Source organism: Monodon monoceros, unplaced genomic scaffold (assembly GCF_005190385.1).
Source record: "Monodon monoceros isolate NGI ecotype Baffin Bay Population unplaced genomic scaffold, NGI_Narwhal_1 Super_Scaffold_18, whole genome shotgun sequence".
Taxonomy (NCBI): domain Eukaryota; kingdom Metazoa; phylum Chordata; class Mammalia; order Artiodactyla; family Monodontidae; genus Monodon; species Monodon monoceros.
This window is the reverse complement of record NW_021703774.1, coordinates 34,345,556-34,358,660: the sequence shown is the minus strand read 5'-3', so window position 1 is coordinate 34,358,660 and position 13,105 is coordinate 34,345,556. Positions and strand designations below refer to the sequence as shown.

General features: G+C 36.9%; 1 protein-coding gene across 2 annotated transcripts in view; it reads right to left on the bottom strand.

Moving 5' to 3' along the window:
- LOC114899238 (apolipoprotein R-like) overlaps nucleotides 1-12,325 on the bottom strand; it is a 30,075-nt gene extending 17,750 nt beyond the window's left edge. The window contains exons 1-4 of one of the 2 annotated variants that reach the window (XM_029229779.1): nucleotides 12,153-12,325; nucleotides 8,723-8,893; nucleotides 7,422-7,597; nucleotides 6,456-6,830 (exon numbers count right to left, since the gene is read on the bottom strand). In XM_029229779.1, the coding sequence (XP_029085612.1) occupies nucleotides 6,693-6,830; nucleotides 7,422-7,597; nucleotides 8,723-8,893; nucleotides 12,153-12,237 (570 nt within the window). In that variant the 5' untranslated portion in view covers nucleotides 12,238-12,325 and the 3' untranslated portion in view covers nucleotides 6,456-6,692. Of the gene's footprint in view, nucleotides 1-6,455; nucleotides 6,831-7,421; nucleotides 7,598-8,722; nucleotides 8,894-12,152 lie in introns of those variants that run through there. The other variant, XM_029229781.1, reaches the window with a different exon arrangement.
- Between the last annotated feature and the right edge of the window lie 780 nt (nucleotides 12,326-13,105).

Below are 13,105 nucleotides of genomic sequence, written 5' to 3'. Positions count from 1 at the left end.
TTGCAAATATCACTTCCCAGCCTGAGGCTTGCCCTTTCATTTCCTTAGTGGTGTCTGTATTAGTGCTGCCATAACAAAATATCACAGATTGAGTGGCTTAAACAACAGGGATTTATTTTCTCACAGTTTTGGAGACTGGAAGGCTGAGATCAAAATGTGAGCACATTCTGTTTCTTATGAGGCCTGGGAGGGGAAATCTGTTCCAGGTGTCTCCTTGGCCTGCAGATGGCCTCCTTCTTGCTGTGTCTTCACATGGTCATCCCTTTATAGACATGCACCCATGTCTGATATCTCTGTGTGTCCAAATCTCCCCTTCTTGTAAGGACACCAGTCACATTGAATTAGGGCCCACACTAATGACCTCATTTTTTAATTGAAGTATACTGTTATTTATAATATTGTGTTAGTTTCAGGTGTACAGCAAAATGATTCAGTTATTTTTTTTTCAGATTTTTTCCATTACAGGTTGTTACAAGATATTGAATATTGTTCCTTGTGTTACATGGTAAATCCTTCTTGCTTATCTATTTTATGTATAGTAATGTGTACCTGTTAATCACATACCCTTAATTTATTCCTTCTCCACTCCCTTTTCCCTTTGGTAACCATGTTTGTTTTCTATGTCTGGGAGTCTGTTTCTGTTTTGTATATAAGATTATTTATTATATTTTAGAGTACATATATAAGTGGTATAAAATAATATTTGTCTTTCTCTGTCTGACTTATTTCACTTAGTATGATATTCTTTAGGTCCATCCACATTGATGCAAATGGCAACATTTCATCCATTTTTATGGCTGAGTAATATTCCATTGTGTGTGTGTGTGTGTGTGTGTGTGTGTGTGTATATATATATATATATATATATACCACATCTTCTTTAACCAATCATCTGTTGATGGGCATTTGGGTTGTTTCCATGTCTTGGCTATTGTAAATAGTACTACTATGAACTTTGGGTTTCATGTATCTTTTTGAATTAGATTTTTCATCCTAAAGACCTAATTTTAACTTAATAACCTTTCAAAAGATCATATCTCCAAATACAGTTACATTCTGAAGTACTAGAGTACCACAGATTTGAACATATGAGTTTGAGGAGGACAAAATTCAGCTCAACTCAGTAGCTTTTTTTTGAGATATAATTGACATACCACAAAATTTATCATTTTAAAGTCTACAATTCATAAAGTTGTGCAACCACTATCACTATCTAATTCCAGAACATTTTCTACACCCCAAAAAGAAACCCCCTACCCTTTAGCAGTTACTCTGCATTCCCTCTCTCCCCTATCCCCTGGCAAATACTAGTTTACTTTTTGTCTCTATAGAGTTGACATTTCATATAAATTAAATTATACAAAAATGTAGTTTTTTGTGTCTGGCTTCTTTTCCTTAGCATATTGTTGTCAAGGTTCATCCACACTGTAGCATGTGTCAGTACTTCATTCCTCTTTATGGCTGAATAGTATGCCATTTATGGATAGACCACATTTTGCTTATCCATTCATCAGTTGAGTTGTTTTCACTTTGGGGTTATTATGAATAATGTTGCTATGCACATTCATGTGCATGTGTTTGTAGGAAGATATGCTTTCAATTCTCTTGCATATATGGTTGAAAATTAACTGCTGGATCACATAGGGACTCTAACTTTTTGAGAAACTGTCAAACTTTTTCCAAACAACTACAGCATTTTACATTCCTACCAACAATGTATGAGTGTTCCAATTTCTCCACATCTTCCCAACATTTGCTATTTTCTACTAAAAAAATCACAGTAATCTCAGTGGGTGGGAAGCAGTATGCCACTGCAGTTCTGATTTGCGTTTCTCTGAGACTAATGATGCTGAGTATCTTTTCATGTGCCTACTGGCAACTTGTACACCTTCTTTGGAGAACTTAATGATATCTTTAAATAAACAGAAATGTTTGTTTTAATATTAGGCAGTTTATAAATTTTTTCATAATGCCTTTTATGTTGTGTATAAGGTTATCTTCCTACTTCAAGATCATGAAGATATATCTTTACATGTGTTATTTATTTATTTTTTTACTTTTCACATGTAGATCTATAATCCACTTTGGATTTCTTTTTGGTAAATGTAAGCTGAGGGTCAAGATACAATATTTCCATGTAGCTCTACGATTAACGTAGGAAATAGTCATTGAAAAGACATCACTTCCCACCACACTGAAGAGTCAAATTTTGCACAATTAAGGTAAATATACTACTGTAAATATAAATTTTATAAATATATATGTATGTATATTTTTTTCTGGATATAGTCAGCTTGATTCTATTTGCACCAACACCCACTGTCTTAATTAATACACCTTTATAATCCATCTTTCTTGAAGTCTTTAATAATATTAGTTCTCCAGCTTTGTTCTGTTTCAAGATTATCTTGGCTATTCTTGGCCCTTTTCATGGCCCTGGGGTCTCGTGATAAACCCAGAAAATGAACAGATCACTTGTTTTTGTACTTGGCACCATAGAAAAAATTCCATTCAGCAGAGAGCTTTAAAGATTGATCTTTTGTACTAAATCTTAGCTCATGGAATTCAAACATCCTTTTATGAAATGGTTTTTGAACACTTACTGTGAACAAAGCCCACAAATGAAATGGTAAGTACAGTATATGACAGAGGTTAGTTCTACCTTCAGTGGGTAGTGGTCAGAGATACTCAATAGAATCAAAGGGCTATAAATGATGCAATATAAAAATAATAGTATGTTGATAGAGGTTGACAGGTGGAAAGGACAGTGAAGTTGAACATAAACTTAGAAGCACACATTTCTTCATTTTACATAGTAGTACATATAAGTGTTAGAAACTCAAGAGAAAAGACTAAGTTCGATAAATCAGTAAGGAAGCGATTACAGAAATCTTCTCTGAAGGCACTGAGCATCTCCTAAGAAAAGACCGATAGATACATGTCCCATTTAAAAATAAAACAAACATACAAATAGTTAAACCTTCTTGCCCACCATGCTACAAAGAAGTTCACCAGTAGAGAAGCCTCACTCAACATGCAGAGATATGAATCAATATTTAAGGGTCCCACTCTTTTGTATGAATAGAGAGAAAGGAATGTCCCCCAAACTCCACCTATAATTAGTATTTTCAGAGACAGAAAAAATGATATTGAATTTATGATGAAAGAACAAAATAATACATTAAAAGAACATGTAGAGAACAAGAGCAAGTTACTGGAAATTAAAATGTGATAGATTTTAGTCTTCAATAAAAATCTTAAAATACAAAGTCAGGAAAATCTTCCCAAAAGCAGGCTGCAAAAAACAAGATATGGGAAGTAGGACAGAAAAAAAAAAAGGTTAAAACAATATTTTACTAAAGGGAGTTCTGAGGTGGGTGGGGTGGAGGGATAAGACAAAAATAAAATGAAAACAGAAAATAACAGAAAAAAATTTTAAAAATTTTCCCTGACCTAAAGGTTATGTGTTTACAGGTCAAAAATTCCCAACAAGTACCCAAGTTAATGTATGAAAAACATCTTACAGCAAGGCCACAGGGATAAAGAGAAGATACTAATATCTCCCAGAGAGAGAGAGAGAAGATAAAAATCAACAACACTGTAACAAGAACTGGAATACCGTGGATTCTTCCATAGCAGAAATGGAAGGCACATGGCAGTGGGAAAATGCCTTCAAAATTCTGAGAACACAAACTTCTACATGCAAACAATCTATCAATTAACTATGAGGGTAGGAAAAAAAAGTTAAACATGTAAGGACTCAAAAATTTACTTCCCAGGCACCTTCTGAAGGATCTGTTCCAACAAAAATGAGGAAATACACCAGAACAAAGACTTGGAATCAAAGTAATAAAGAGAACAGCAAAGAGAAGACCTAAGATTTAAAAGTAAACCATTTATTTCAGAATCACTGAGAAGAGAGCCTGGGAAGAAAATATCCAGGAGTGATGGTGGAGAAGTATGTGGAATTAAAACAGCATCTGACATGTCTGAGCATTAGGAACTAGATTGCTAGACTATGACAGATCTTTTGGAGCACATAGCAAGAATCAGCAATAGAAACATAGAAAACTAAACAAAAAACAAGATAAATTATTAATGCCTTAAAAATTAAAGAGCTGAAAAGCAATATATTCACAGATCACTGTTAAGCTTACCTTGGCTTAGCAAAGATCAAGATTTGCTTAATCAGTCAATACATAATGTTTAAAAATAACAAACATAAGTATAATAAGAATATTATTTGGAAATATGTAGATAAACATCATAACATAGAGCTAAAGGAGTTGAAAATGGTTATTTTGGGGGAAAGAGACCAAAGGGTGGAATTGAGTGGATCAGAATCTTAGGGTTTTCATTAAAAGGTTTTTTTTTGGATTATTTGACTTTTTAATTATTTGCTTGTAATACTTTAATAAAATATTAAATTATTAAAAATAAAGTTGCATAAATAATAGAGGTTTAAGTACATTATTTAAAGCCCTAAAGATAAGTAATCACTAAAAATATATAAAATTAAATGAGACTGACCAATGGAGAGAGAGAAGAGAGGGAAAGTCGATGCTAGATTGATCAATTTTGTAGCAGGAAATCAAAATATATGTTTAGAGATAAAAAGTCATGTGATATGAGTTCATATCACATAAGGCAGAAGAGGGAAGAATCTCTTATTTTTTATAAATCCGTTTGTAAGGTTTGAATTCTTGTTTTCCTGCACATATATTACTTCTATAATTATAATTATGTGTAATTAATTTAGAATTAACACATGAAAGATTGTGGCATAATTCACATCAGTGTGGAAAGGTCTCCACACTGCCCTGGATGGAGACTTGCAGGGGAGGAAATATGAGACTCAGGTTTCAGAGATGCCTCTGAATCTTCTCTACAACTTGGCGCCCAGACCTGGAATGGATAGTCCTTTGTTTATCTGAGTACATTCATGGATTTTTGGATATGAAATCCCTGAAACTAGGGAAAGACAGATTGCTAAAATGCTTTCCCTAATAAAGTAAAAAGAAATGGGTTTCCGAGGCAGTGATAGCAAGAACAGATGAAGTGTGATAAGGAGTGATTTGAGAAGGGAAAGCATCAGACCAGAAAATTCTGGAGGTTGGCAGGGTCATGCTGAGAAAGTCAGCTAGAAGAGGTTCCTGGTGGCAGGGAAAGGCAATGGTCTTTTAAGATCACAGTTATGTAACATTCGATGTGAAAGTCCAGTCTTGTGCAGCCAGCCAGACATCCCTCTGTTAACTCAAGAGCGTTAGTAAAAGTCTGCTATGCAACTTTCTTATGTGACTGCTATTTTGAAGAAATCAAAGAAAAGAGGTGATGTTCTCTATAATTGATCAAGATGCAGTGGAGAACCAGAGGCCAGCCTTAGTAGCTAAGTAAGCATGAGTGAGAATGACATTTGGGGAGGCAAAAAAATGGAAGAAGAGGTGACCATAAGAAATTATAAGGCTCCCCAGAATATCCAGAGATATAAGAATAACACGTGTGGGATAAGCATTGAAAGCTCTACCCAGGCCCTCAGACCTCTTTACCATTTCTGTGCTCTACTCTCAGGCTTCTGTGTACTCTGGTTTCTTAGGGTTATACTTCCACTCTTTTGGGAGGACTCCCCTCAGGCTGCTAGTCAGATTTGTAGTCACACAGAAAGAGCTGGATGCCCTGGGGGCTCATGTGCCCACAGGGTGTCCCTTCACCAATAACTGACTGGTACAGCAGAACGAAAGCCCAGTTCCTTTACCTGGAATTGGGACAAAATGTACACAAACTTATAGTCCAGGGTTCCCTTCTGGGTCAAGGTTAAGCCACCCTCCTTCGACTTTGCCTGGTCACCCTACTACGTGCCTTCCCTGTCCCATCCTGCTTACCCTACTCCTTTTCCCATTTCTCCTTTGAGAACTTGGAGAAGTTCCTTAATAAATTACTTTCACACAAATTCTCTTCTCAGGGTCTGCTTCTGGAGAATCTGTCCTAAAAGAGACACTAAAGCTATTTTAGTTGAAGTATTAAAGAAAAGAGTGATCACACTGGATGGGAAGACTTGGACATGCTCAAGAAGAATACTTGGGTTTCACACAGGCTTTCAAAGGCATCCCAAGCTGGTTATTATTGGATGGAGTGTATGTCAAGCAAAACCAAATATACCTTAAATATAAAGAGGAACTGAGAAGTTGTTCCAGAGAAAATATTGGTAATCAATAGAAAGAGAAAGGAAAAGACGGAGGAAGATGTGATATTTGACCTGGGCACTGAAGGGTGAGTAGGAAGTGAAGATGTAGTGTAAATACAGCTCAGACAAGGCTCCAGTATGAAAATAGAAAAGAAGCATTAATTAGAGAAGCATCCGGAAGTGATTGGTATAGGGCCCTAATTCCTCATTCCAAGGGAATCAAAGTGAAAACAAAGACACTGCATTTTTGATAGATGATGATTTATTTCTGCCATTCCACCAAATCTAAGGAAGCAGGAGCTTAAAATGAGATAGGATATAAACCACCAAGAGTTCCACATTAGCAGTGGCATCAAAAATTTCAAAGATTCTTCTAACACAGGTATTTTTTCAGTAAATAATAGCACTTAAGGACCAGTAGAGTTGCTAATAAGGGAAATGTACCTAATTCTCTGTTTTTAAGGGAAAGAGAGGGGAAATAGATGTACTGATTTTTAACTGGTGCTCCACTTCAAGTCTGTAGCTCCAATCTTTCAATCTCCAGAGACAGTTTATACACCTCCAGGGCCATTTTTACATCCTCTGGACTTGGAAGACACTGCATGAGTTTCCTGCCTGCGAGTACTTGCTCACAGCCCGAGAGAACTTCCTAAAGGAGATAAAAGGATGGTTTGAGAGGCTTCTCTCCAAACTGGGAAGGTATAAGATTACTTCAGGATGCCTATTGATGACAATGAAATTGGAGTATCAAGACCCTCCTTAGGACTGATGCAAGAAATCAGAAGATACTTTGTGCATCTCAGCAAAGTATTTGCCCTAAGATCGAGACCAGCATTGCTCTAAGGCAGCAATGAAACTAAGCAGAGAAGGAACAGCACTGCAGAAGATACCCAGGGAACTTCTTCAGGGTCAGCTGAAGGGATGGATCTGATGTCTATGCAAAAGCATAGCACTTACTGTAATAGAAAATGTAGAGCTGGGAGCCAGGTTGCCTGTATCTATGGAACCCTCCTATCTAGGGGCTTGGTCTTTCTTGCTATAAAATTAGAGAATTAGAACCTGCTTTAAGAGCTCAACATGTGCTTTGAGAGTAAAAGTGCTGATTCTGAAATTGATTTAAACAACTCAGAAATGAGTCCCAATAAAAGTCAGATCTCATCAGTGTTGGCTGGAACAGTGCTCTGGAGCAGGTTACAATTTTTACAATGTGATAGAATACCCCGGAGTGTCTGCCACTTACCCACTCACACTTGGGCACTTCTGGGTACCAGGTTCTGTTCTCTGAGCAGCTGATACTCGGAGAGCCGACCACACTATAGCCAGAGTCACAATGGACAGTGACAGTTTCAGACTCAACATACTGATTCTTGTCCAGAGACACAGTTCCATCTTTTATCTCTGGTTTCAGACACATAGCTGTAATGGAAACACGATTTTGATCATTTTGTGATTCTCAGAATAAGATCTTACAATAGGAAAGAATACTGGGGGGTGAGAAACACTGATAATAAATTTTGCCTGCAGTCTGAGAGTTGTTCTTTAACTACATTTATTGTATTATTATAACAATAAAATTAATAACAACAATATTAATGTTAATGTATAGCTGTCACCAACATAAAACACTATTATTGTCTACACTTTGCTGGAGAGAAAAATTAGGTAAAGACAATTTATGTGACTTGTCTATGGTTGCGTAGCTTTTAGGTGACATGATTATGATATAAACCTAGGTATTGTGGTCTAAAATCTGAGTTTTAAAAACTACTGTATGTCAAAACCTGACTCTTTTCAGCATCTTAAGTATGTAATTTCTATTCTTATGCCCTTAGTATCTTCCTGTATTAAATGGAGACAATGGTGGGAAATTAGACACTCGAGTTGCTGTTAGCCGTGTGGTAAGAAAAAAAAAAAAAATGCACACCTAATCTTGGTCTCATATCAGGTCAGCTTCTCTATGAGGAGGTGATGACATGCACCAGGTACTAATGGAGATATCAGATACTTCAAGGAGGTTTGGGATTTTTCCATGCGTCCTCATTCTAACTTTCACAGGAATTCACTAAAATTTTGCTGAATCCTCACTATTCTCTTAAATTAAAAATTATTATCTCTAACTCTTGAATATTGATAAAGGTAGCACTGTAAAGCAGTGTGAAAACTACTGTCCATTTAATGTGGTGCTGGGTTCATTGACTACTCATTGGAGAAAAACAAATTTTGACCACTACTTTACACTATAAACCCATAGGAATTCCAAGTGGGCTGGGGATATCAATGTGAAAGGTAAAGCACAAAGCTCTGGAAGATAACATAGAATATTTTTGAGACAAATATTTTTTAATACCGCACATATTTTTTAAACAGCACAGTACCACATCCAAGTATTAAATACAGGAAATGAATAAATATATAAATACATACATACATACATACATACAAATTTCTAAGTGCTGCCTCTTGCTGGGGGGAAACCACACTGTCAGAACTTGCATGGCAGTCCTACCATCTTAGCAAGGGCCATCAGTAAAGTGGAGTTACCTTTACACTGAGGAACTAGAGATGACCAATGTGAATTTCTGCAGGTGATTTTTTCTTCTCCAACCAGAACATATCCTTCATCACATTTATACTGCACCACAGTAGTAAAGGAAAAAATTGGACTCACATCTTCATAGGATCCATGGGCAATGCTAGGAAACATGTCGCAGTCTTGAATGGCAAAAGAGAAGGGTAGAAGAGAATGAGCTAGAGTTTAATTAACTATTCAGAGTGATGGACTCTTCCCATTTTATAGAACAAAGTCATTAAATTATACTGCTGAGGTATGTTTCATTTACTTAAAATCACTAGGAATGATTTATTGAGTTCTTAACCACTTGCTAGACACTGTGTTAGTCATCATATATATGTTATACCATTTAATCCTCATGCTAACTCTCTGAGGCCGTATGAGCATCAGACTCACATTAGAGAAAAGGAAACACAACTTTACAAGGTCATAGCTAGTAAGTACCAGTAACATGAATCAAATTAAGGATTCAGCTCAGGTTTGTGTTAGTACAAAAGTCCACTGTCACTTTCTGGAATTCTGCTCTCGGTACTGATCATTGGACTTTCACTTTCTACGGCATCAATGGATGCTTAAAGGCCATAAAATGAAAGTTTGGGCTGGAGAGCAATACTCTCCTGTGACTTGCAAAGTCTAGCAATGCTCCATATTTGATTAAGCAAGTAGCTCAGAAACCAGTTAGAAAACTCTTACCTCCCTCACTTAAAGACAATGTCAGGAATTTAAGACAGGTCAGAAATTTAAATTATTTTAAGAATAATACTTGGGGAAGTATTTTTATAAAGCTTTCGATATCCTGTGAACACCACCTGCAGTCCCAGGTGAGGCTAATGTGTGAGAGAATTTATGCTTCACATTGAGAGAAGGACCCTCAGGAGATCACTGAGAAAACCTAATGTGGCTCCTTTCAGGCTGGGGGGACATTAGTCACAGCAAACTAGTGTCTAGCTCCTGTCTGAGAAATCTAAAAGGCAAAGGATGGGCTGTCTAGTAACAGGCACTCTAAGGCTCTAAGGTGAGACTGAAGAACAGATTTCTGCTGCTTTGAGGTTGGCCTGGACTCCTGACATTATCAGAAGCAAGGCTGAGTTAGCACTTCCAGTAGATTAGAAATGGGCTGCATGAGAAAGACAGTCATGGTGGAATTGTCCTCAGGCCAGTCCAAAAGGGTCTCCTGAGGTGGGAGGAAGCCCTCTGTAAAAACAAAATAACTCTAGAAGTCACCAGATGATACCTAGGAGATAGGAAATAGGAAATGAACAACCAGAATCAGAGGTGGATCCCTGGATCAGCCAGACTCTGAACTGTAAATTGCACTTAGAAGATCCTCAGTGATGATGAAGGACCAATTAAAAAAGAAAAAAAAAAACTCACAAGAGAGGATAAGCTTTAAATACCCATGAGGCCAAGAGCCAGCTCAGGTTCTTGTTTCCCTTACCTGTGCTCCTCCCAAAACTTCAACTCTGGAGGGTTCAGAAAGCATAGTAACGGTAACTCCAAGTAAGTTCTGTTTTAGTTGTGAGGAAAAGAAATTCATCTGTGTATAAATCAACAGCTTCCATACAGCCTTTCTTAAACCTCAGATTAAGCACCTCCATAAAAATATAAAAATGGCTCTTAGTTTTTATAAGTAAGTACATATATACAGTTCTGTACTAGGTTTTTCTTGCAGTGTACTTTAAAACATAAGATTTAACCATACAAATAGTTCTACCACAACACTAGTCACACTTGTGCCAGAGGATTAGAACAGGAAATTAGTTCTGTAGGAGAAGGTGGTGACAGAACTGGGCACCAGAGTATCCAGGGAAGGCATCCAGGAATAAGTTGGAGATACCTTGAAGGACGGATAGAAGGTAAGTAGTTGACAAGATGTGAGAGGCAGATGGATATTGAGGCAATGGCGAAGTCTCTGGCCTCAGAAGGTCATTACTGTGAGAGAGGGGAGGCAGAATCAGAAAGGGAGATTTACATCAGAGTTGGCAGACATTAAATGCCATTTCAAAGAGTCGGGGTCATGGGTAATGGGAAGATTTGAGGGAACAGAAGAGAAAGGGAAAGGGAAACAGAAACATGAAAAATTAATTGAAAGACTTGTTGACAAATTTGATAAGGCTTTCCTCTACTACCTCAGTCTCTAGAAGAGGGGAACTTAGAGATAAAGTTGGAGGACTGAACACCCCCAAGCATAAAGTTCTTTATCCTGTACTGATACTATAACCGAAATTAATACTGTCCCTCAATAATGTTCATGCATCTGATATGAAAAAATCATCTTTCAAATATAGATATTCCTTAATTAACCCATGCTTTCCCCCTTACCAGTCTCAGTGAGGAAGAAAACATGGCTTCCACATTTCTAAATCAGTAAGCTAGCTCACATAAGAGCATTCAGCCATTATTTTCAGCTCAGAATATTCCCTCTAAGCTATCCCAAATCTCCCATTTTTATGCCATGACAGCTGTTTCAGGGAACAAATTCATAAATATTTTAAATTTATTATGAAAATTAATTCTCCTAGATAAAATGTTAGCTAACAAAAGAATAAAACATCACTTTGCTTAGAGGACATTTCCATCTAAATTCTGTAAAAATAAATTAATTTTCATAGTGACAGGTCTTCAGTTCTGGTAAGTTCTCTCAAATGCTTTGGCTTCTCATTCATTGCTAAAAATTTTCTTACATTTCAATAACCATGCCTTACTTTTATATAATGGTTTAGAATTCATGAAGCACTCTATATTTTTACTCTAGAAAATTTACTCCGTATTTGTAATAACAGAAAATATTTTTGTTTATGGATGGAATTTTTAAAAATTAAGCAATAACTAAGATTGTAGATGGTATAATTAACCTATTTGGAAAGTAATCTGTCTTAAGCATTTTAGAGCATTTAAATTCAAGAAATTGTTTTAAAAATTAAAGATTATTCCTTGCTAAAGCAGCCTCACAAGAATTTTTGCATTTCAACACTTTGTTATTCTAGACACTATAAAATCCTCTATCTGAATTGGAACAACTTCTTTTATACTTAAATTTTATTTCTTATTAATATAGTTCATTGCACTCTCTCAAAAAGATTATGATATACCATCATTTCACTGAACTTGTTTTATTTTTCTTTTTGTTTTTTTACCTCTTTATTGGAGTATAATTGCTTTACAATGGTGTGTTAGTTTCTGCTTTATAACAAAGTGAATCAGCTATACATATACATAATCCCCATATCTCCTCCCTCTTGTGTCTCCCTCCCACCCTCCCTATCCCATCCCTCTAGGTGGTCACAAAGCACCGAGCTGATCTCCCTGCATTTCACTGTATTTGATTAATTCTTAATTGGGTATTTTTCTACATATGTTAGAGAAAATACCCCCTTTTCCCATAACCTCTGTACTCACCACACAAGCAGGAAGGGCACAGCAATAGCACCAAGACCCCAAAAAGATGCAGTGCTGGGAAAATGCAAGACAAATTGGTGGCCATGGCACAGTCTCAGAGGGGCCACAGTGGCACTCAGCTGTTCTCAGACACCTTGGATCAAGATGAGGAAAAGTAAGCAACAGTTGAAATGGTGTCTAAGCAAAGAAAAGCAGCCTTGGCAAAGTCCAGCTATGTGCCAGTAAAGGGGAGGGATTGGGGGAGTGACTAGAAGGCCAGGTGCTTGGCATAGCTCTGACAGGGACAAGCTCAGAAGGCCCCTTCTTGGGCAGAAGCATCTGGAGGCCTCAGGAATTCTGTATGTATTTACTATTGTAACCCCAAGACTTTCTTGCAGTTCAGATACAGAACATGATGAATTCCTTTCTGGATTTATATACATGATGTTCTCTGAGTAAACAAGAACACAGGGTGCAAGGACTTCAGCTCATGATACACGGTGTCTAATGCACAGTTGTCTCCTCAGGAGGTAGAAGCCATAGCACGAGGGGAGATAAGACGTCTGAGAAGCAGTCCCTGTCCAGGGAGTGGTGTCTTTAATCAGGGGTATGAATTGCTCACAGATAAATAGGTTTTTTAAAAGTCTAGAAAATTATGTTTCTCCCTAGATAGCCCACAGTCTAGCCAGAACAGAGTAAAATGTCTCTCAGTGTGAAAATACTAAAGATCTTGCCCAAACAATAATCATTCTCACAATACTTCAGTAGGAACTTCTTTTCCCTATTTCCTGGGTCTTCTAATGCACATAAAAAAGCAAATAATTCACTATAGGAATATATTCTAGTGTAGGAACTATTTTAGCCTGTGTTTGTAGCACAGAAAAAGCATGCACTGAAAGTTAAATTGTTGGGGATGATGAGTTAAGAAGAAAGGAAGATTTATTATGACTCTCAGAATATCTGAATGATGCTGG